Below are 23201 nucleotides of genomic sequence, written 5' to 3' on the forward strand. Positions count from 1 at the left end.
GCTGGGTCTGAGGCCGCAGCCTCTCTGAGCTGTGTCTCTGGGTGTTACCTCCCCACCAGGTTAGGGTCCTGCGCCTCGGACAGAGTACCTTCCCCGTTGTCAGGGCACAGTGTCCTTCACCAACTCTGACTATGGGTCATGACCAGTGCACCCCAGGCATTGCTTGGCCAGACCTCCAGGTCCCCCCCATTAACACCTCCGTGGGCAAATGTGGGTGTACCCCCACGTCCTTGGGGCCATCCTTGGCCCCCCACTTCAAGTGTACCCTCGCCATGGGCACCTTGAATGGGGTCCCGCCCACGCCCATCAGGGTCAGGTAGGTGTCGGGCACCATCCGATCTGAGGCCACCACCTCGGGCCGGGCCAGCATCACCTCTGCGCCCGTGTCCCAGTACCCAGTGACCTCCCTCCCATCTACCTCCAGGGAAACAAGGCACTCTTTCTGGAGGGGCAGGCCCGCGCCTGCCCTGTAAACCAAAAACCCGGAGTCTGGAGCATCCAGCCCCCCAGAGGAGCTGACCTGGGGCCCTCCTCCCTCCTTCACAGGCGGTACGCTGCCAATCTCCCTTTCCTGCGAATGCGGCCCCTCGTCTTGCTGGGTCTTTACCAAGTTAACCCGGTGTGGGGTCGGTCTGCTCCGTCTGTCCTTGAGGGCACTGGGACTGTGTGTGGCCCCTCTGGCCACATTGATAGCAGCTCACGTCCCGTGGGTCCCTGGTCGATTGTCCCTGACACTGGGCATTCCCCTAGGGAGGCGGTTCTCCCTATTCCCCCTTTGGGAGGTCCCAGGATGACTCTTTCTCTGCATCGCGGTTGGCCTGTTCCTTTGAGACTCCTCCCTGCCACCCCCCGACTGGTTCTTCACAAACTCATCGGCCAGCCGCCCTGCATGTCGCCGGTTCCTGGCCTTTGGTCCCTCAACCACAGCCTCAGGTCAGATGGGCACTGCTCATACAGTTGCTCCAGTACCAGCAGTTTAACCACGTCCCCCTTCGTCTGGGCCCCATCTGCCCACTTGCTGGCGTATCCCTCCATGCGGACGGCTAGCTGCAAATATGAGACCTCAGGGGTTTTATACTGACTCCGGAACCTTTCCCGGCACATCTCAGGAGCAAGCCCAAACTCGCGCAGCAGGGCCTGCTTGAATGGTTCGTAGTTCCCTTTCTCCTCCTCTCCCAGCTGGCGGTACAATGCCCCGGCCTTGGGGTCCAGTAAGGGGGTGAGAATCCGGAGCCTGTCTGCTGGAGCTACCTGGTGCAGCTCGCAGGCCGTCTCAAAGGCATCCAGGAAATCATCCATGTCCTCCCCCTCCTTACACTGGGCCAGGATGCACTTATCAAAGCTCCGCACAGTCCTGGGCCCCCCCTCACTCACCGCACCTGGGGCCCCGCTGCCCCTCAGCCTCGCCAGCTCCAGCTCATGACGACGCTGTCGCTCTTTCTCCTCCTGGTCATGTTCTCTCTGTCTCTCCCGATCCTCCAGCTCTCTCAGTTTTAGTTCTCTCCCATTCCAGCTGCTTCCGCTCCACGGATGCTGAGCGTCACCGGGAGGATCCCCTGCTGGGGGGTGAGCTTCACCGGGAGGATTCCCTGCTGGCCGGGGGGGTCACGGTGCCCTCGGCATTCGCTGGGCTCCTCCCCACCCTTCCCCTACGCATAGGAATGGGGGGTCTCGGGAAGCCCTCGTCCGCCGGCTGACCACTCCCAGCGGGGACAGACACTGGTGCCTGTGCTGCATCTGCCAGGCTGCTTCCCTCAGAGACAGGGATCAGTTCATTCAAGTGATCTCCCGCCTCCAGCTGGGCAATCAGCTGGTCTTTGGTGAGTCTCCCACTGCGCAGCCCCTTCTGCTTGCACAGCTCCACCAGGTCGCCCTTAAGCCGCTTGGCATACACCTTCCTGCTGGCCACTCACAGATCGGGGTGCTCGCCACTTCCCACGGTTTCCGGGGGGACCCCTAGTGCACCAGCCCTTCTTGAGTCACCACCTCTCTGCCAGGGTCGAGCTGCAGACTCCTCCGCCCCTGGGACCGCTCGCTGCAATCCCCCGGGGGACCCTGTTACTGCAAAGTCCTTCTCACTGGGCACACACTCCCAGGGATTAATCAACCCGGCTGTCTCTCTCGACTCTTCAGCCGCGGTCCCCTGTCAGTCCAACTTTACGTTTTGGGTGGGCTGCTCCCTCTGTCACTTACTGCAGGAAGTGCGTCCACAGGGTGCATAGATCCCGCTGTGGCTGCTAGCCGAGTTGTCATGGAGTGTGGAGGCAGTCCGACCGCACCCCTCTTTTGGGACCAACAGTGGACCCCTAGGCCAGCCAGTAACACAGAAGGTGTTTATTGGGGACAACAGGAACGCAGGTTACCACAGACGATTGTAGAGCACAGACAGACCCCTCAGTCAAGTCCTGCTGGGGTTCAGCGAAGGCTTGTAGTCCCCTGAAATTCCCACCATCCACCGTACCCAACCCAAAACTGAAACTAAACGTCAACCCACCCAGCGGCCCCTCCTTTTGTCACTGCCTGGCAAAGGTGCTGACACCCCCTAGGAATACCCACCCTCCCCCCCCACCTGGCTCAGGTTAAGGGTTAGGTCCTGTCCTACACATAAAAGTCCCGGGCTCTCTCCCTCTCCCGGCCAACACTGACATTCCTACTTGTACTATGCGTAAACAAACACAGCTGCAAACCCAAGGTCTAGTAAGTGGCAAAAAACCATCCTTGTAAAGGGGTCATATACGGTGTCTGACAAGGTTATGGGTTGCTAGTTAATGATTAATGGCTGGTCTGTATGGCTGTATATTTTTTTTAGTTGAAGTTATGAATATTGGTTCTCTATCCTGTCCTGTTTTCATCAAAAACTTTGTGCTGTGCTATCCGCCCAGAGACAAGTTTGGTGTTAGTTCTACTAGGCCTGTTGATGGTCCATTAAAGGACATCAAGCCAGCTACCATAACTTGACCACTGAGAGAAGTGCAGATAACGACCCTTGTAACTCAGCAAAGTGCAGGGACTTGCCATGTGATCCAGACCCATTTTGCTGTAACTTTCCCACGGTAAGGAAAAGAGGTTCTTACACCTGGAAAAGAGACTATAAAAGGCTGATCGCCTCATCTCCATCTGGTTTAATCTGCTTCTTACTTACCTGCTGGAGGGAGCTTTGGCTGCAAACTGAAGCTCTGAACAAGGATTGAATGACCCCAGCGGGGATGTTCAGAGACTTCATTTGAGCCTGCATTTAACTCCTCACTGCGACAAGCCTGAAACTAAGAGCTTGGCCATTAACTATATGTAACGATCCCATTTAACGAATTTAGCTTCATCTTAACTTTTCCCTTTATGACATAACCTTTAGATTTAGATTCTAAAGGACTGGCAACAGCTGATTTGTGGTAACATCTGATGTATATTGACCTGGGTCTGGGGCTTGGTCTCTTTGGATCAAGAAAGAACCTTTTCTTTTATTGGGATGTTGGTTTCATACCTTCATCCCAGGACGGTGGCAACTGGTGGGGATACTGGGAGACTGAGTGTCGTAAGGAATTGCTTGCGTGACTTGTGGTTAGCAGTGGGGTGAAACCAAAGTCCTTCTTTCTCTAGATGGTTTGGTTTGCTTAAGAGGTGGAAAAAGTCCCAGCCTAGGGCTGTGACTGGCCTGTTTTACAGTGATTGTCCTGAAATTACACTAGGCTGGATCCCCGCTAGAACCTCATGCATCACACTGGGCCATTAGTTGCCAGGAGACAGAGTGTTGGCAGAACTGAGGCACCACAGTATCAGAGGAAACTCCATTCTGAACTGGATCATCCATCATTCTGGATTCAATTCCCCAGCGCATACTCAGCGCTGCCTGCCTGTGCCAGTGCCTTGTAAGCTTGTGACCGTCTGTCTCCCCTCGGCTCTGTGCTTTGCCCTGTTTGAGAAATCGGATGTCAGCTGGGGTGTGGTGTGTCTCACCCACCCTCAGCCTTCAGCGCAGCCCGTGCTCTCTGCTCTCTCTGCTGTTTCTGCCACAACATCTGTCCTGGGCTCTGGTCCATCCAGTTTCACTCCAAGCCCTGTGTGAGGTTGGATCACAGAAACTCCCTTGGGGACTGCCACCTGATGTGCCTAGATACCTCTGAGCCTGTTTTCCCTGCCAAGATTGGACTTCAGTGCCCTGCCTGGGTATGCTAGACACACTAGCCTGTTTGCAAACCCAGACCAGATCTGAACGCACATCCCTCACAAGCTGCAGGCTTAAAACTGAAAACAGCTTAAGAAGTGCTTCTGTCTCCAGCATTCAGATACTCAGCTCCCCAATGCGGGTCAAACCCAAATAAATTCCATTTTTACGCCTGTTAAAGTGTATAAGAGTAAACTCAGAAATTGTTCGCCCTCTACGAACACGATAGAGAGTATGCGCAGCTGTCCCTCCCCCCCGTATTAACACATCCTCTGGGTAATTAATAAGTAAAAAGTGATTTTATTAGATACAAAAGTAGGATTAAGTGGTTCCAATAATAGCAGAGAGACAAAGTGATTACCAAGCAAAATAAAATAAATAAAATATCAAGTTAAGCCCAATCCCAGTAATAAAAACTGGAAACAGATAAATCTCACCTCGGGAGATGTTCATATGTTCTTTCTCAGCTTGACGCTTCCTAGTCGGGCATCTTACCGGACAAGCCTTGTTTCAGCTCAGGTGGTAGCTAGGGGATTCTCATGGAGGTTCCCCTTTTGTCTGTCCCACCCCTTTATATATCATTTGCATAAGCGGGAATCCTTTGTCCATCTTGGGTTCCCCCCCCTCTTCTCAAGGAAAGAAACCAGTTAAGATGGATTCCAGTTCAGCGTGAATGATCACAGTCACTGCAAAAACTTTCATTAACCCACTTGCCAGCACACAGTCACAGGAGACTTACAGATAAAACACACCCATCTGCATCTCAATTGTCCCTGGTTATGGGAGCCCATCAAGACTCACAAACCACCTTATGGCCAGGCAACTTTGCATAACTAAACGGGACCTCAGAGTTATATTTCAGAATTTCTAGTTTCAGATACAAGAAGTGATACAAATTTATAGAATAGGAACAACCACACTCAGTAAGATTATAAGCTTGGTAATGAAAACCTTGCAGGGACCTTTTGCATGAAGCATATTCGCAGTTAGTCATATGTCACACTTATAGCATATTTTCAAAAATCATATGGAGTGCAATGTCACATCTCTGCGTCCGTGGATGGCGTCCACCTGGCAGCAGGAATGAGGGTCAGCCTGACTCTCCCAATGGGGGGGCTGTAATGATGCTGCTTGGTAGGACCGCAACTGAAAGTGTCAGTACAGGACAAAATGCTCAGAGCAGGGCAGCACAGCCCAGGCTGGGGTTTTTCCACCTCTAAGCAAGACAAACAGCCAAGATAAAGTGACTTAAAGTTTCACCCCACTGGCTAACAAAGTACACAAGGCAATTCCCTTAGACACTCCTAGTTTTCCAAATATCACCACAGTCCACTCGTCTGGGAAATGGTATGAAAACCAACACCCAGTAAGGAAAAAGGTTTTCTGTTAACCAAAGAATCAAGCCGACAGACTCAGGTCAATAATATAATCAGGATCTTACCCACATCATGCTGTTGACCAATTCCTTAAATCTAAAATCTAAAGGTTTAATAATAAAAGGAAAAAGATAGAGATGAGAGTTAGAATACATAACAGCGATGGCAAAGTTCTTGTTAGGCTTGTAGTCAGTGATAGATAAACTGCCAGTTCAAATCAAGTCTCTGGAACATCCCCACTGGATGGGTCATTCAGTCCTTTGTGCAGAGCTTCAGTTTTGTAGCAAAGTCCTCCAGAGGTAAGAAGCAGGATGAAAGACCAGATGAGATCGGCTTTTAATAGTCTTTTCCAGGTGTAGGAACACTTTGTTCTTAATGTGGAAAATTACCGCAAAATGGAGTCTGGAGTCACATGGGCAAGTCACATGTCCATGCATGACTCAGTTCTGTACAGGTGGTAGACATTCATAGATTCATAGACTTTAAGGTCAGAAGGGACCTTTATGATCATCTAGTCTGACCATTTTTCCCACTAGACCATAGTTGTACTGGGATCCAGACAGGTGATAGGACCAGTTGTAAATGGCATTACCACGTTGCAATACAGTGAACCCTACATGGTGTTTTCTAATAAACAGATTGATGTTGAGGGGTTCTTGGGAATTAAAACGGGCAAGGGAGGGGGTAGAGGCGAACCAGCCAGCTAGCTTCTCTAAGCTTTGTTGCGCTGGTGCATTCCATACTTCTCGGGAGCGTTTAGAAGAGAGCGAGCTTTGTAGGATTTCTAGGTTAGAAATTAATTGCGCCGGGATATATTGGTGGTGATAATTAAGGAGACCTAGTAGCTGCTGGAGCTCTCGTTTACTTTTTGGAGGGGCTTCTGTCCAAGGGTCTAATACGCTGGCTGGGGCTTGTGTGTGAGTGGTGGGAGTGAAATGGAGTCCCAAGAATGAGAATTGCTGGCTGACCTGCAGATGGCTTTTTGTTTTGTTAATTTGCCTCCCATCTGCTTCTAATGCATCTATTATTCTTTGAGTGGTACTTTGAACTGCTTGTGGATTGGGCCCACAAATGACAATGTCATCTACATAGACTAACAGAGACACATCCTGTAGAGGTTTTACCTTTTGTAGTGTGATATTGAGATGGGACGATGCAAGTGCAGGTGAGTTACAGAACCCCTGTGGGCAGCCCTTCCATTTATATTGGATGCCCTTAAAAGCAAAGTTTAAGATTCCTTGTGTGTCTTGGAGTGGGATTTGATAAAACATGTCTTTTAAATCAAGAGTGCATGCCCACTGATTACTTGCATCTCTTAGTTGCCGCTGTATTTCTGGAATGGTGACAGATCTGGAAAATGCGATAGGTTTTACACGGCTGTTAGCTTGTTGATAATCAATGACAAGGCGATATTTAGAGGGATCGCCGGGCTTGGGAATACCCCAACCCGTGGACAGAAAGGTGGATGCAATAACCCTTTCTATTTTTTTCTCTTCTAGAAGCTGAGTGAGCAAAGCTTCAATAAGGGGAAGCCCTTCGGGTTTTGTGGGGATAGGGAAAAATTTCCATGGCTGGGAGTTAACTATTTCAGGGGTATAGGGGGAATGATCGCCTATGGTTATAGGGAGGGCTTGCAGAATTTGATTATGCAGTTTAAATTTTTTAATATCTGAGACACCTAGCAGATTTTTTGATCCTAACAAGGCTTTTATTTTTCTTACGTATTTTCCATGGGCAATTTTAACCCAAACCACGGGTTTTTCTTGTACTGCATTGAGGCCTTGAACAAACATAAATGAGCCAGTAGGACAGTGGGGAATGTTGGGCTCAATAATGCTAACTTGACCTCCAGTGTCTAATAAAAGGAGGTGGGGGTGTACCGTTGAACTAACAGGGTGCCTTATGGGCGTTCATCGTGGGATCTTTAATTTGGGCCGGGCAGCATCCAGCCCCTATTCGTTTTTTGACCTAACATAGTCTCCCAATTTTTCCAGCCTAGCTGTTCGGCTCATTTTGCTGCTCTTGGTCTGACATTTTACGCAGGGCTCTTTGGGGATTCCTTGTTAAGAAGGAACAAATCGGCTTGTTCAGCTTTAGTTCGCTCCGATTTTTTTGGGGATTAATGACTCTTTGGAGGGTTTTTTTGTGGAGAATCAACTGGGAGGACAACAGGCGGGGTGCGGTAACAACTAATTTACTATCACTTCAAATATTTAAGATGGGTCTGCCGAACCGGCCGCATGCAAATGCAGCAATGGCACCGTGTAGCCTCCAGGGCGCTTCTGATGCTAAATCAACTGCTCTGCTGAGACTGGAATTTGGGTGGGATCATTAACATGTATAGGGTGTGGCCACCAATTCTGTTACATTAAATTAAGTGGATTTTGTAATGGATCCCATCAGGGCTATGGAAGCTTCCTGCGATTGCCCATATTAAACGTGTGGAGTAACAAGGCTCCCTGGGGGATATATAATCCCTTAAAACTGCCTTGCATTAGCATTAAATGCAGCTGCAGGGTAGTAATGTGGCAATGTGACAGTAGGAAACTATCCTCAGATTATATTCATCGGGTCGCAATTTTTGGTTTTCTTAACTAAATTTAATTCTTTTATCATTTGGCATAATAATTTGTGTGCCAGATCATACAGGTATTACCCGAGGTGGGGGAATTAATTTGGAAACGGTACCTCTGGAGTTGTTCTCAAGGTGCCATACGGAGTCTTTCAGGGGGATTAAGGCACATTGATTAGTAATACAGGTATAATATAATACTCTATCATATGCATATGAGATATCACAGCCATGCATTCACACACGCACACACACACACTCCCTATTGCTGTTGTATCACATAGTTTGCTCCCTTAACTGCACTGGCCAGGTGAGTTAGATGGGGGAGGGGTGGAGCCGGGCTTCTGCCGATCTGGATCGATGCTCCGATGGTGACAAGACGAGACCCGGGTCCTTCTGCAAGACACCTTGTATTTAAGCAGCTTCCCTCTTATGCAAATCCAGCCAATTCAAAATCTGGGTCTGTGTCCGTTAGTCTTGTGCTGCTTTCTCTGGGTGTTGTCCCAAAGCTGCTCAAAGAGGGCGTTTTCTAAGAAGATGCTTGCTTCTAATCAATATGTCTACTCTTCTTTATTGGGCCCACTTGACAGTTGTATTGTCCTTTTGCTCTGGCTCCCATTTCCCTCTTCAACTGTTGTGCTGTCTGGAGGTGGGTGTCTTCCAAGCCTCATTCATTCACACCTCATTCAGTCAATGGGGCAATTGATTACAGAGTGGGCGGGGGAGATCTTATTCTACTTCTAGTGAAAAAAGGCACATGTTTCTTTAATTTAACTATCTATCCTTAGGGGCTATAACATTTGATACAAGGCTTTACCAATTTCCTATCTAGGGATCTAATACAAAGTTGTATGAGAGAGGCACAATGTAAGTCATGAAATACAAAATACATCATGCAAGATGCAATGTCATAAAGATACTTAATATAGAAAAGATACTTAATACAAAATAACACAGTGCAATGTTATAAAAGATTTATAGAGATAATACAAGAGATTTCTCTACATGGATTTCTAACATGCAACTACATTTCTCCAAAGCTGAGAGGGATCTGCAGCACGAGGGTCTCCACAGCCTCCGTGCACTGAGGCTGCAGGAACAATCGGCTGCTGACACCTAAAGCTCGGGTGGCATCGAAGGAGGCATCCCGTATCTGCCAGGGTTAATGGTACAAGTATAGCCTTTTAGAGTTTACCCGAGCCAAGGGAACAGATCCATTCCATTAACTGGATTAGTCGAATTTTGGCTAGTAAAAAGGTGAAACTGCAAAAGTTGGAACTGTTCAGTTTCATTATCTGCACGTCTGCAGCGTGCCATGGGCATGGCCCAACTCCCCTGCATCCTGTTCGGACGCCATGTAAATTGCCACGTATTCGCAGGGCAAAGGAAATGCAGCCTGTTATTTTACCAGGCTGCACGTGGCATGATGGATTGTATTGGTAAGCGGATGCAAGGAGAGTATGGGCTACGATGCACACTGCAGACACACACAACTAAAATAATCAATTTAAAGTTTTATTGGGGATAGTTACAAGGGGTAAGGAGCAGCGTATGATTAGCTAATAGGGTTAATAAAACTTAAAACACACAATGACTAAAATATCTACTAAAATATATATAAACAAAGATGCAGCATTTAGTAATAACCGATACTTACAAATACAAACCAACGCATAATGACCAGCAAACGTAGAGACTCTGTTTGAAACACGTGAGCTGAGAGAGAGGCTTCGAGTGATCAGGCTCGGTTATGGGGTACACAGGATACACAGGATTTCATTTTTCTTTCTCCTCTCCTGATGCACGTGGCAGGGCGACCTAAAAGTACCCACTATGACTCACAGAAGTGTCATAGGGACAGAGCCCAAACCTGTGTGGTTTGTTTCTGATTGGCACAAGCAAAGTTTACACCAAATAGGGAGCAGGTGCCTAAAAGTCTGGCTTCGCCCCCAAAGGTGAGGGTGATGCATATTGTTTTAGAATGGGTTCAACACTGAATGACAAAGAAGAGGCCAGGGCAATACCGGTATGGGCAAGTTCTACAGGATGCAGACAGGAACTACTCATCTAACAAAAGCAGGCCACAGAATCTCACCCATCCACTCCTGTAACAAACCCCTAACCTATGAGTTATTGAAGTCCTCAAATCGTGCTTTGAAGACCTCAAGGTGCAGAGAACCTCCAGCAAGTGACCTGTGCCCCATGCTGCAGAGGAAGGTGAAAAACCTCCAGAATCTCTGCCAATCTGCCCTGGAGGAAAATTCCTTCCCGATCTAAATATGTGATCAGTTAAAACCTGACATGTGGGCAAGACTCACCAGCCAGCACCCAGGAAAGAATTCTCTGTAGTAACTCAGATCCCACCCCATCCAACATCCCATCACAGGCCATGGCATATTTACCTGCTGATAATCAAAGATCAATTATTGCCAAAGTTAGGCTATCCCATTATACCATCCCCTCCATAAACTTATCAAGCTTAGTCTTGAAGCCAGATATATCTTTTGCCCCACTGCTCCCTTGGAGGCTGTTCCGGAACTTCACTCCTCTGATGGTTAGAAACCTTCGTCTAATTTCAAGTCTAAACTGCCTAGTTCCAGTTTATACCATTTGTTCTTGTGTCCACATTGCTATAAGCTTAAATAATTCCTCTCCCTCCCTGGTATTTATCCCTCTGATATATAAAGACAATCATATCCGCCTCAACTTTCTTTTGGTTAGCTGAACAAGCCAGCTCTTTGAGTCTCCTTTCATAAGACAGGTTTCCATTCCTCGGATCATCCTAGTAGCCCGTCTCTGAACCTGTTCCAGTTTGAATTCATCCTTAAACATGGGAGACCAGAACTGCACAACAGTATTCCAGGTGAGGTCTCACCAGTGCCTTGTATACGGTACTAACACCTCTTCCCTTGCTGAAATACTCTGGTGACTGCATTAAGGCCTTTAACGCCATATCACATTGGTGGCTCATAGTCATCCTGTGATCAACCAATACTCTGAGGTCCTTCTCCTCCTCTGTTACTTCGAACTGGTGTGTCCCCAATTTATAACTAAAATTCTTGTTATTAATCCCTAAGTGCAGGACCTTGCACTTTTCACCATTACATTTCATCCTATTACCATTACTCCAGTTTACAAGGTCATCCAGATCTGCCTGTAGGATATCCCGGTCCTTCCTGTGTTAGCGTTGTCCACATGCTGTCTTGAATTTTCCCAGGTAGACTTCGTATGTGGATTGGAGTCTTCCAAAGTCCATTCTCAGTTAAGTGTTTCTGGTTTGGGCACTTAATTCTCAAGAATCTCACCAAATGCTTCACTGATGCTATTTAGAATCAAACACATTGAGATACAAGAACATAGCCAACATTCATAACTTCAGTTACACAAATGATACACATACACAGACAGCATCATCATAATCAGCAAATTACAACCTTTTCATAGACACCTCACACAACAACTTTTGTACAATATTTGCTGCAATATATAACAGTAGTTGCAACAATGATCCATACGGTCACAGGTTATGTCAGTAACGTCACAGGGCCAGGCTGGAGCTCCACAGGGAAGGAGCATGTTACCCCATCCCGGGACATAAGCCCCACCGGCTGCTCCGCTGTGCCTCAGATAACTGCCTGCCCTTTTCTGTCCCACAGAGGGGGTGTCTAGAGTCAATCACCTTCTCCCCTCTCCGTCCCCATCGAACCCGGGGCCGTGACCCTGAGCTGTGAGGCTGGGGACAGCCCGGTTTCCTACAGCTGGTTCAAGGATAATGAGATTGTTCAGGCTGGAGACCACATCCCGCTGAGCAGCGACAACCAGACCCTGATGCTGGATCCTGGCAGCACGAAGGACTCAGGCAGTTACACCTGCCTGGCCACCAACGCTGCCAGCTCCCAGAACGACACCGTCTGGCTGGAGGTGCTCTGTAAGTGTGAGCTCCGGCAACCAAGGGTCCTTCCCCACTTCCTGGGGGAGCTCCGGCCAGTGGGTCAGAGATCAGGAGCCCTGGGGGCAGGAGATGGAGGATCCGTGAGACGCAGACAGACAGACGTGGGGCTGGGGGAGTTCTGGCTAGTGAGTCAGAGGTCAGGGGCCCTGGGGGCAGGAGATGGAGGATCTGTGAGAGGCAGACAGACAGACGTGGGGCTAGGGGAGCTCCGACCGGTGGGTCAGAGGTCTGGGGCCCTGGGGGCAGGAGATGCAGGATCTGTGAGAGGCAGACAGACAGACGTGGGGCCGGGGTCTGTGGGAGCAGAGGGCTCTAACCCCGCAGGTCAATGCGGAGCAAGACCCTGCAGCTGGGAGCTGCAGTGAGTCAGAGCCAGCCTGGGGGTACGGGGCCACTTCCCCGCAGGGAGGGGACCCCAGGGGAGCAGCTTGGGGAGGGGGAATCTCCATCACTTGGGGACTTTGGATCCAGACAGGGCGTCTCTCTCCAAACCACCCATCTCCTCCATGGGCTGGATGAAGTGGGGGGATCCTCCCAAGCTATGCAACGGCACTGGCTGGAAGGTGTCGGGTGCCTGCTGGCTTTTGGATCTAGGCCCCTTGGGTGCTGAGGTCTCTGCAGCTGGAGCAGCCTCCCCCCGCAGCCCCTCCCCAACCGCGGCTCTCGTGTCTTTGCTCCAGATGGGCCCAACACCCCCACGATCACCCACCGCCAGAACGTTTATGCTGAGGGCTCCAGCCTCCAGCTGTCCTATCAAGCCAATACCAGTTCAGAGGCATTGCACATTTGGGGCTCCGTTGGCCTCCTCCGGCTCTGAGCTCTTGGTCCCCAATCTCTCCTTGAGCCAGTCTGGGACTTACACCTGTGTGGGGATAATTGTCTTTGTTGGCCACTCGAGCTACACCACCTTGGAGATTGTGGTGCTGGGTGAGTAACCGGGCACTGTGCCCCACACTCACCTCTGTCTCGGGCACACAGAGCACCCGGGGCTCTGTCACTGTCTGTCCTGCCGGCGCCCTGACCACTCCGGATCTGTCCTGTCTGCAGCCGGGCTCCCTGTCTGCCAGGGACGTTCCCTGTCGCCTGTCACTCTGCACCAACCCCGCGGGTCAGCACCATTCCTGCACCTTGGGCTCTGCCTGGCTCTGGAGCCAGGTCTGGGGTCTTCAGCTTAGTTCTGGATTCACCCCTCGGGCTCTGTTCTCCAGGGGACACTCCTGTCTGATTAAGACACCCCCTGTCGCCTGTCACTGCCTGCGCCGATCCCGCTCCCTGTGCTGGGCGCTCTCGGCTATTTCACTGTCTCTCCAGCCACATCCCTCTGCCCTCTGGCCTGGCACAGGGCCCAGCTCCACCCCGTGGGCTCTGTCCTGTGGGGGCTGCTCCCAGCCGTGCTGCAGCTGGGCCAGATGCTGCCTGTAGCCTTCCAAGCGATGCCCGACTTGTCCTATCAGCGCATTGAGTGCCCTGCGCTGTGCCCGTCTCTCCCTCCCGGCTCCATCGTGTCTCTGCCCTCTGCCCCTCTGGGGCATCTGTCCTCTGTGGGACGCTCTCATCACACCCCACTGCAGCTCAGACAGCAGACTCCTGCCCACATGGCACGTCCAGCTGGTTCCCACCTGGGCTGGGCGTGTGGCCATGGCTCATGGCTCTGGTGGGGGGTGTCGGTCTGTACCCACTATCACCCTATGGGCTGGCTCCACGCCCCCAGCCGCGCACCTGGTCTGTGTCCCCGCCGGAGATCTGGGCACTGCTGGCCCCGGTACTGCCTCCTGGGGGAGGGTAGTGGATAGCCGGAGGGGGAGGCACCGTCTCTCTTAGGTGCTGTTTCTGCCTTCGTTCTGTTGATTCTCTCTTTGGATTTACCAGATTCTGCCCTGTGTGCCTGCCCCTCACGGGCCCCACACTCCTCGGTGGCCCCAGCAAGGGGCTCCTGGAGAGTGCATTAACTAGCGGGCATGGGAGGGTGGTGCCCTGATAGAACAGACTGAAGGGGACAGTCCCACCCCCCACCCCCAGGGAAGGGAATACAGACTGGAGGGGGTTCCTTGGCCCTGCAGCTAGACTCTGGACACCCCCTCCCCAGTCAGACTCTCATGGGATGTGGGGAGAACCCAGGGGGCCTAAGGCTGTGAGGGCCTTGCTGAGCTATTGTCACGGACTCCCCGGGCGATGCTCTGGAACTGCTCCCCACAAAGCCAGTCAGGACTTTGGGGAGCCTCCTCTCCCATGGAGCAGACTGTCTGCAGGGCAAGGAGCTCACACGTAGCATTCAGCATCTGCCCCTCTGTGTGCTTCCCACAGCAAGTCCACCCAGTCAGGGTCCTGGGGAAGCCAGAGGGTCCTGCACCCCCACTTCGAAGTCAGATGTGACTCTTAGCCAGCCAGTAAAGCAGAGGTTTATTTAGATGACAGGAACACAGTCCAAAACAGGTCTTGCCAGTACAGACAACAAGACTCCCCTTAGTTAGGTCCATCTGGGGCCCCAGGGAGGCCACAGTCCCACTGCCTTCTCGGGGCTCCCCTCCATTTTCCAACCAGCTTCCAAAAACTCCCCAACCCCCTCCTCTCTGGGCTCTCCCTCTCCCGGGCCAGGAGGTCACCTGATCTCTCTGTCTCCCACACCTTTAGCATCCCCTGGCAGAGGGAAGGGTCTGGCCATTAGTTGCCAGGAGACAGAGGGTCGACCAGAAACTGAGGTCCCCCCACAGTATTCAGAGGGATCATTAAAACCAGTCCCACTTCGTCACAGCTATAGGGTTGGGTAGGAATGGGGGGCAGCGCTGGGCTGAGGGGATGTCCCCCTCGCCCTACTGTGTCACCCTGGGCTCCCCAGGGTCAGTAAGAGGCTCTGGAAAACTACCCAGGATGCACCAGCAAGGTCACCCCTGTGTCCGGCCTGGGTCTGAGATGGGCAGCTCCGTCTGGGTAGGAGCGGAAGGCAAGGACCCAGCACATGGCCATGCTCATGGGGCAATGCCGGCAGCACCAAGCACCCTGTGGGGTCACAACCCTCCTCTTGGGCCCAAACTGTCATGGGATCAGCTTGAAAACCCTGCTGTCGGGCCAGAGTCTGGGAGCCGGAGCGTCGCTCTCCCTTCGAACCAGAGCCGAGAGTCTCCCAAAAATCACAGGACTCCGGGAGCCAGAGCCTCAGGGAGGCACCAATAACTGTGAGCCTTGACGCCGGGGAGAGGGACCCTCTGCCAGACCCCAGAAGGTGACTGCCTGTCTCCGCAGCTCTGAGGGGCAAAAGGTGAAGGACCCTTCCCATGACACCACAGGACAGTGGCGCTGGGACCCTTCCCAGAACCTCACATGGTGGTGACACCAGGACCCTTCCCACGATGTTGTGGGACGACTACACTGGGACCTTCCCCACAATCCCACAGAATGGTGGTGCTGGACCCCGATGCTATGTGGATGGAGGGGCAGGACACACGGTAACGCTCTCTCTGCTCCTTGCACAGAAATGCTGCCCAGGCCCACGGTGACACCAAACCAAACCCTTGTGCTTGAGAACAGGACCTTCACCCTCAGGTGTAACAGCTCCCCCAGTGCTGACACCGTGCTCTGGCTCCGGGACGGGGCGTCCCTCGTACCCAGTGACCGGCTGGTTCTGTCCTCTGACAACCGGACTCTCAATGTGCTGAATGTCACCCGGGGCGACGCCGGTGCCTACCAGTGCGAGGTTGGGAACCCCGTCAGCTCCATACGCAGCGAACCCAGCACCGTGACGGTGGCCTGTGAGTAACTGAAGCCCCGTCCCCCAGCCGCGCTGCGCCTGGCTCTCACTCAGCCATGGCGATGCAGCTGCCCATGGAGTTGGGCGTGGCGTTGTTTTTATGGGGATCCCTTTCTGGTGCCGACCTTTCCCCTGACCTCCTCCCTCTCTGTGCAGATGGGCCGGAGTCCGCCAGGATAGAGCCATCAGAGCTCCCCCCACAGCCCTTGGGGTCCCTTGTGCACCTGATGTGCGTCTCTGAGTCCGTCCCAGCCCCGCGCTATCACTGGGTTCTCAATAGCACTGAATTAAAGGAGACCAGGAGCAGCTTGACCCTTAATCTGACGAGCTTGGATCAGCAGGGCACGTACATGTGCCAGGCACAGAACCCCATCACCAGCCTGACCAAGAACAGCACCAGCCTGGTAATCCAGGTGCAGGGTGAGTAGCCGGGCACCGCGCCCCATACCCTCTTCTCTCTCAGGCACCCAGAGAACATGGGCTTCGTCACTATCCAGCCAGCGCCCCGGCCACTCCGGATCTGTTCTGTCTGCAGCCGGGTTCCTGTCTGCATTGGATGTCCCCTGTCCCCTGTCATGCTGTGCACCAACCCCGCATGTCAGCGCCATTCCTGCACCCTGGGCTCTGCCTGGCTCTGGAGCCAGGTCTGGGGTCTTCAGCTCAGTTCTGGATTAACCCCTCAGGCTCTGTTCTCCAGGGGATGCTTCCAACCCTCTCCAGTCCGGATCAGACACCCCCTATCGCCTGTCACTGCCTGCGCCGATCCCGCTCCCTGTGCTGGGTGCTCTCGGCTATTTCACTGTCTCTCCAGCCACATCCCCCTGCGCTCTGGTCTGGTCCAGGGCCCAGCTCCACCCCGTGGGCTCTGTCCTGTGGGGGCTGCTCCCAGCCGTGCTGCAGCCGGACCGGACGCTGCCTGTCGCCTTCCAAGTGATGCCCGACTGGTCCGATCAGCAGGTCGAGTGCACTGCTCTGTGCCCGTCTCTCCCTCCCGGCTCCGTCCCGTCTCTTTCCCCTGCCCCTCTGGGGCATCTATCCTCCATGAGATGCCCCCATCACACCCCAATGCAGGTCAGACAGCAGATTCCTGCCCACCTGGTGCCTCTGACTGGTTCCCACCTGGGCCAGGCATGTGGCCATGGCTCTGGCGGGAGGGGGGGAGTTTGGTCTGTACCCGCTATCACCCTATGGGCTGGCTCCAGGCCCCCAGCTGCACACCTGGTCTGTGTTCCCGCCTGAGATCTGGGCACTGCTGGCCCCGGCGCTGCCTCCTGGGGGTGGGTAGCGAATGGGGCAGATCAGGGAGGGGAGACACCATCTCTCTGAGCCGCTGTTTCCTCCTTCACTCTGTTGATTCTCTCCTGGGACTTACCTGGTTCGCCTGCCCCCCATGGCCCCTGCGCTGCTCAGTGCCCCCCAGCAAGGGGTGCTGGAGAGTGAATTAGCCAGCAGGCAGGACAGGGAGCTCAGAGGGGGACAGGGAGATGGGGGCTGCCCTGAGGGTACAGACTGGAGGGGTTTCCTTGGCCCTGCCACTGGAGTCCAGACACCCACTCTACAGTCAGACTCTCGTGGGTCATGGGGAGAACCCAAGGGGCCTGGGGCTGTGAGGTCCTGTCACAGGGTCCCTGGGCGATGCTCTGGAGCTGCTCCCCACCAAGCCAGTCAGGACTTTGGGGAGCCTCCTCTCCCTTGGAGCAGACTTGTTCAGGGCAAGAAGCTCCCACGGCTTCACCTCCTGGGACTGACCTTGGAGCATTCAGCATCCTCTGCCCCTCCGTGTGCTTCCCACAGCGAGCCCACCCAGGCGGGGTCCTGGGGGGGGCCACAGGGTCCTGCAGCCCCACTTTGCAGTCAGACGTGACTCTCAGCCAGCCAGTAACACAGAGGTTTGTTCGATGACAGGAACAGGGTCTGAAACAGAGCTTGTAGGTACAGCGAATCGGACCCCTTAGCCGGGTCCATTCTGGGGCCTAGCAAGGCAGACCCCCACGTCTGCCCTCACTCCTCGTCCCCAGCCAGCCCCAAACTAAAACCCCCTCCAGCCCCTCCTCTCTGCTCAGCCCCTTTCCCGGGCCAGGACGTCACCTGACCTCTCTGTCTCCAGCACCTTTAGCATCCCCTGGCAGGGGAAGGGCCTGGCCATTAGTTGCCAGGAGATAGAGGGTCGGCCAGAAACTGAGGCCCCCCCACAGTATTCAGAGGAAACATTAAGAACAGCCCCACTTTGTCACAGGCCCTTGCTGAGCTATACAGCTGGGTGGGACTAGGGGGCAGTGCTAGGTTGGGAGGTTGCCCCCCTCACCCCACTGGGTCTCCCCTATCTCCCTGGGGACAGTGAGATGACTCTGGCTGACTGCCCATGATGCACCAGCGAGGTCATCCCCACCCCTCATCCTGGGTCTGGGATGGGCAGCTCCGTCTCGGTCAGAGGGGAGAGCAAGGAACTGGCACAGGGCTGTGCCCACGGGGCAATACCAGCAGCACCAAACACCCTGTGGGGTTGTGACCTCAGGTCCGACCTGAACTGTCATGGGATCGGCTTGAAAATCCTGCTGGCGGGCTGGAGTCTGGGAACTGGAGTGTCGCTCTCCCTTCGAACCAGAGCCGAGAGTCTCCCGAAAATCACAGGACTCTGGGAGCCAGAGCATCAGGGAGGCATCAATAACTGTGAGACTCCACGCTGGGGAGAGGGACCCTCTGCCAGATCCCAGAAGGCGACTGCCTGTCTCCGCAGCTCTGAGGGGCAAAGGGCAAAGGACCCTTCCCATGACACCGCAGGACAGTGGCGCTGGGACTCTTCCCAGAACCTCACATGGTGCCAACACCAGCACCCTTGCCCCAGTCCCACAAGACATTAGCCCCAATCCCACATGGTGGAGCAGGGACACGCAGTAACGCTCTCTCTGTTCCCTGCACAGAAATGCTGCCCAGGCCCACGGTGACACCGAACCAAACCCTAGTGCTGGAGAACGGGACCTTCACCCTCAGGTGTAACAGCTCCCCCAGTGCTGACACCGTGCTCTGGCTCCGGGACGGGGCGTCCCTCACGCCCAGTGAGCGACTGGTGCTCTCCCCTGACAACCGGACCCTCACGGTGCTGGGTGTCACCCGGAGTGACGGTGGCACCTACCAGTGCGAGGTTGGGAACCCCGTCAGCACCAACCGCAGCGAGCCCAGCACCGTGACAGTGGCCTGTGAGTAACTGCAGCCCTGGCCCCTCTGGCCCTGCCGGCATCGCCCAGCCATGGAGATGCGGCTGCCTCTAGGGTGGGATACGGGAGCTGTTAATGCAGGGATCTCTCACGGGCACTGTCCTTTCCCTTGATCCCCTCTCTCTGTGTGTAGATGGGCCAGCGTCTGTCAGGATTGACCCGCCGGGACCCATCACCCTGACCCTCGGGTCCCCTCTGACCCTGACGTGCGTCGCCGACTCCGTCCCAGTCCCGAGCTATTGCTGGGGTCTCAATGGCACAGACACTAACCAGACTGGAAGCAGCTTGACCTTTAACCCCATGACCTTAGATCACCAGGGCACGTACGAGTGCTGGGCTCACAACCCAATTACCAACCGCACTGTCCTGGTGTCTGTCACTGCGCGGTTTGTGGGTGAGTCCCTGGGATCCAACCTAGCGCTGGCTCCCTGTCCGCCACCAGAAAACGCCCTGCTGGGGTCGAGGTGCAGGTGGGGCTGGGGTGGGGCTGGGCCGTGCATGGAGCCGGGTTGGGGTGTGGTGGGGTGGCCGGGACGTGGGCTGACCATGGCGCTCGGGGGATCCCTGGGCGATGTTTCTGGATATGGTCCATCCTCTGTAGAGCCAGGTGCTGAGGGCCTGGACTGGGGCTCGCTTGGGGTCTGTCTCCCCCATGGCTGGGCGGACTCCATTGTGGCTGGGGGACAGGGGATCTGTCAATGCACTGTCCAGCCCCACGGTGTCCCGAATCCCCCTGACACCAGCCAGTGATAGAGCTGAGACCCCCACTCACCCAGCACTGGGCGTGGGGGGTCACTGGCTCCACTGGGGGCCCCAAACCCCCCCTTCTCCCAAGGGGGCTGGGCAGCACCAGGAGCCCTCCCAGTTCCTGACCTTTGGACCCTCCTTCAGCCCACCGCATCCTGGGTCCTGTTTTGATCCCAAACCCGTCAGGCTCAGAGGACCCCGGCTGAGCTGCCCCCAATGTCTCTGGGGGGGTCAGATGGGTTCTCCATCCCCCAGGGCCTCATGTTGGGCACCAAGAGGGAGCAGCATTGCGAAGCGTGGGGCTGTGAGGGGGGGGGCAGTGACTGGACTCCCTGAAACACCCCCCATGCCCCCACTTGTTTTCCATTATCTACAGCCTCAGCTGCAGACTCCAGTGGAGGCCTGTCGCCCGGAGCCATCGCCGGGATCGTCATCGGGGCGCTGGCCGGGGCGGTGCTGCTCGGGGGCCTGCTCTACTTCCTGCTCTGCAAAACTGGAGGGTAACGGCTCGGGGGACCGGGGGCCCCTGGGGCTGGGGGCTGCCCCGAGCGCTGATGAGGGGGGTTGGGAGCTGCCCCTGGGTGCTGGAGGGGGTCACTATCTCTGCCCCCCAGCCCCAGGTCTTTGCACTCTGGGGTCTCTGCTTGTCACTCGCTCTGTGGTGAAGGGTCCTTCCACCTCTCTGCCCCCTAGGATGGGAGCTTGCCCCACATGCCTCTTGGAAACAGTGTCAGGTCTCCCAGGGAACAATCCCTGCCCAGGCTGGTACCCAGCACCCTAAGCCACCTCAGAGCTACCCATCCCCACAGGGAGAGCCAGGGGCAGAGTCTGGGGCACAGGGTGCATGTGGGGGGTGGATGGATAGAGAGGTGGGGGGATGAATGGGTATGGGGTTCGGTAAGTGTGTGTGGGGGTGGATGGGCCGTGGGGAGACGAGAGGAGGGGGGACAGGTCTGCAGTTTTGGGGAAGCCGACTGGTTGCTGCCCCCCATCCCTGGCGTGGGACACAGCCCAATCCCACCCCCCTGCCCTGCTGCCCCTGCCCCCCGGCGTCACGCGGAGTCTGCTGTTTCCCCAGGGGGCCCAAGCAGCACTCGCCCGTCGGCGGCCAGGCCGCGCCCACCCACAGTAAGTAGCAGCCCCACCCCTCGCAGCTGCATGCCACGAGCCGTGTGGGCGGGGCCTGTGAGCTGTGTGGGTGGGGCCTGCAGGCTGTGTGGGCGGGGCCTGCGAGCCACATGCGTGTACCATTGCTAGTGCCGCTGCTGCTCCCCTGCGCCACAGTGTGATTGACAGCCAAGGGGCATGATGGGAAACTCCGTGGCCAGACAGGAAGTGACATCGCAGCCGCGCCAGCCCGTTTCCAAGAGCCTGTCTGGGATTCTCTTCTCTCGGGCTGGGTCCTGGGTCCCCCATCGCTGCTCTGGGCAGTGGGTGTCACGGGCTCCGGGTGCCCCCTACTCCCGCCACGCCTGGTGCTGGGAACTCTGGGGGCAACTGTGGAGACGGGGTGAGGGGTCACTTGGGCCTGGGGTTCCCTGCTTATCCCATCCCCCCACCCCCTTCCCTCTGTCAACCCCCCTTTAACTCCCCCCAACCTGACCAACCCGAACCCGCGTGGCTGGGGCTGGGAACTGGGGCAGAACCGCGGAGACACAGGCTTTGGGTCACTTGGGCCTGGGTTCCCTGCTTATCCCATCCCCCACCCCTTCCCTCCTCACCCCCCCTTGCTCCCCCCCAACCTGACCCATCCGACCCGACCTGCGCGGCTGAGGCTGAGAACTGGGGCAGAACCGCGGAGACGCAGGCTGGGGTCACGTGGCCAAGGGGTTCCCTCCTTATTCCTTCCCCATCCCCCACTGCTTACCCTTCCCTTCCCTCCCGCCCCCCCCGGCTTCACCATCCTGGTGCAAGGAGCACTCCCACCCCCAGGATCCCTGCTGAGCCCTTGGGGGCCACACTGGCTGCAGCCACTAACCCAGCTGGTGCTTCGCCTGCTACCACTAACTCCGCACAGGCCCTGCTGCCCCTGGGGAAAGGGGGGGGCTGCACCCTGGACTGTCGTGTTTCTAACCCTGTCTGTCTCCTGTCTCTGTCCTTCAGTCCAGGGCGATAGTGACAACAAACCCACCTTGGTAAGGAGCCTTCACGTTTGGCCGCAGGACTCCTGGGTTCTATCCCACTGCTGGGAGGGGAGAGGGTGGGAGTGGGGTCTGGTGGTTAGAGCAGGTGGGGGTGGGAGCCTGGACTCCTGGGTTCTCTCCCCGGCTCTGGGAGGGGAGTGGGGGCTGGTGGGTTAGAGCAGGGGGGGCTGGGAGCCAGGACTCCTGGGTTCTCTCCGTGGATCTGGGAGGGGAGTGGGGGCTGGTGGGTTAGAGCAGGGGGGGCTGGGAGCCAGGACTCCTGGGTTCTACCCCTGGCTCTGGGAGGGGAGTGGGGTCTGGTGGTTAGAGCAGGTGGGGGTGGGAGCCTGGACTCCTGGGTTCTCTCCCTGGCTCTGGGAGGGGAGTGGGGGCTGGTGGGTTAGAGTGAGGGGGCTGGGAGCCAGGATTCCTGGGTTCTCTGATCTGGCTTTCATGTCTTCCAGGGTGAGGAAGACATTCAGTATTCTACACTCACCTTCACCACAGGAGACCAGAAGCTGCCGCCCGGACCCCAGCCCCCGTCAGAGAGTGGCACCGTGTACTCGGAAATCAGAAAAATATGACTGTGATTTGCTTGGGACCTTGGGAATCACTGCACCCACCTACCCCCCCACCACCCAGGGGAGATTCTGCAGCCCCCACCCATGAAGCACTCGCTGTGGGGCAGCTCCGGTCCCACCTACTCCCTCCCCACCATGCAGACTCACTACCCGTGGGCACAATGAGTGTGATTCCCTCCCTGGATGAGGCCGTCAGGACTCCTGAGGGGCTCTGGGAGGGGAGAGAGGTCTAGTGGTCAGAGCAGGGGGGCTGGGAGCCAGGACTTCTGGGTTCAGCTGTACTTTGCACAGGGGTCAGGGCTGGGGGTGTATGCTGTGCAGTGGGGGATGGTCTGTGTGTGGGGCTGATGGATAACGGCGACGCCCCCCACCCCAGGCTGCGCTGTCGGTGCTGGCTGAACACGGGGCGTGGATCTGGGCAGCCTCAGTGCAGGGGTGAGATGGCGCCGTCACGCCATAGCATCTCAGCCCAGAGCCCTGTGCCCCACACCTTCACCCCCCCAGCTCTCTGCATCCCCCTCCCCAAGCCGGCCACTGTCAGACAGCCTCCAAGGTGCAGGGTGGTTGTGCTGTTGGGGGGGTGATGATTGTGTGGGGTGGGGGGTGTCGCTTACAGTGGGTGGGACTGGTTGATCAGGGGTTTGTACCATGACTGATGATGTTTGTAATAAAATGAAATGTCAAAACTTCCCCCATGACTGCTGGGGGAGAGGGAGGGCGGGGATGGG

General features: G+C 55.4%; 1 protein-coding gene across 1 annotated transcript in view; it reads left to right on the top strand.

The window, feature by feature from the left end:
• The window catches only part of CEACAM16 (CEA cell adhesion molecule 16, tectorial membrane component), a 30880-nt gene extending 8370 nt beyond the window's left edge, over positions 1–22510 (top strand). Inside the window, exons 3-10 of the mRNA XM_075071236.1 lie at positions 15533–15808; positions 15964–16227; positions 18729–19004; positions 19156–19420; positions 20165–20269; positions 20848–20897; positions 21873–21904; positions 22357–22510. Coding sequence (XP_074927337.1) covers positions 15533–15808; positions 15964–16227; positions 18729–19004; positions 19156–19420; positions 20165–20269; positions 20848–20897; positions 21873–21904; positions 22357–22476 — 1388 coding nt within the window. The 3' untranslated portion in view covers positions 22477–22510. The remainder of the gene's footprint in view (positions 1–15532; positions 15809–15963; positions 16228–18728; positions 19005–19155; positions 19421–20164; positions 20270–20847; positions 20898–21872; positions 21905–22356) is intronic.
• Positions 22511–23201: the final 691 nt, after the last annotated feature.

This window comes from Chelonoidis abingdonii, chromosome 11, assembly GCF_003597395.2.
Source record: "Chelonoidis abingdonii isolate Lonesome George chromosome 11, CheloAbing_2.0, whole genome shotgun sequence".
Taxonomy (NCBI): Eukaryota; Metazoa; Chordata; order Testudines; family Testudinidae; genus Chelonoidis; species Chelonoidis abingdonii.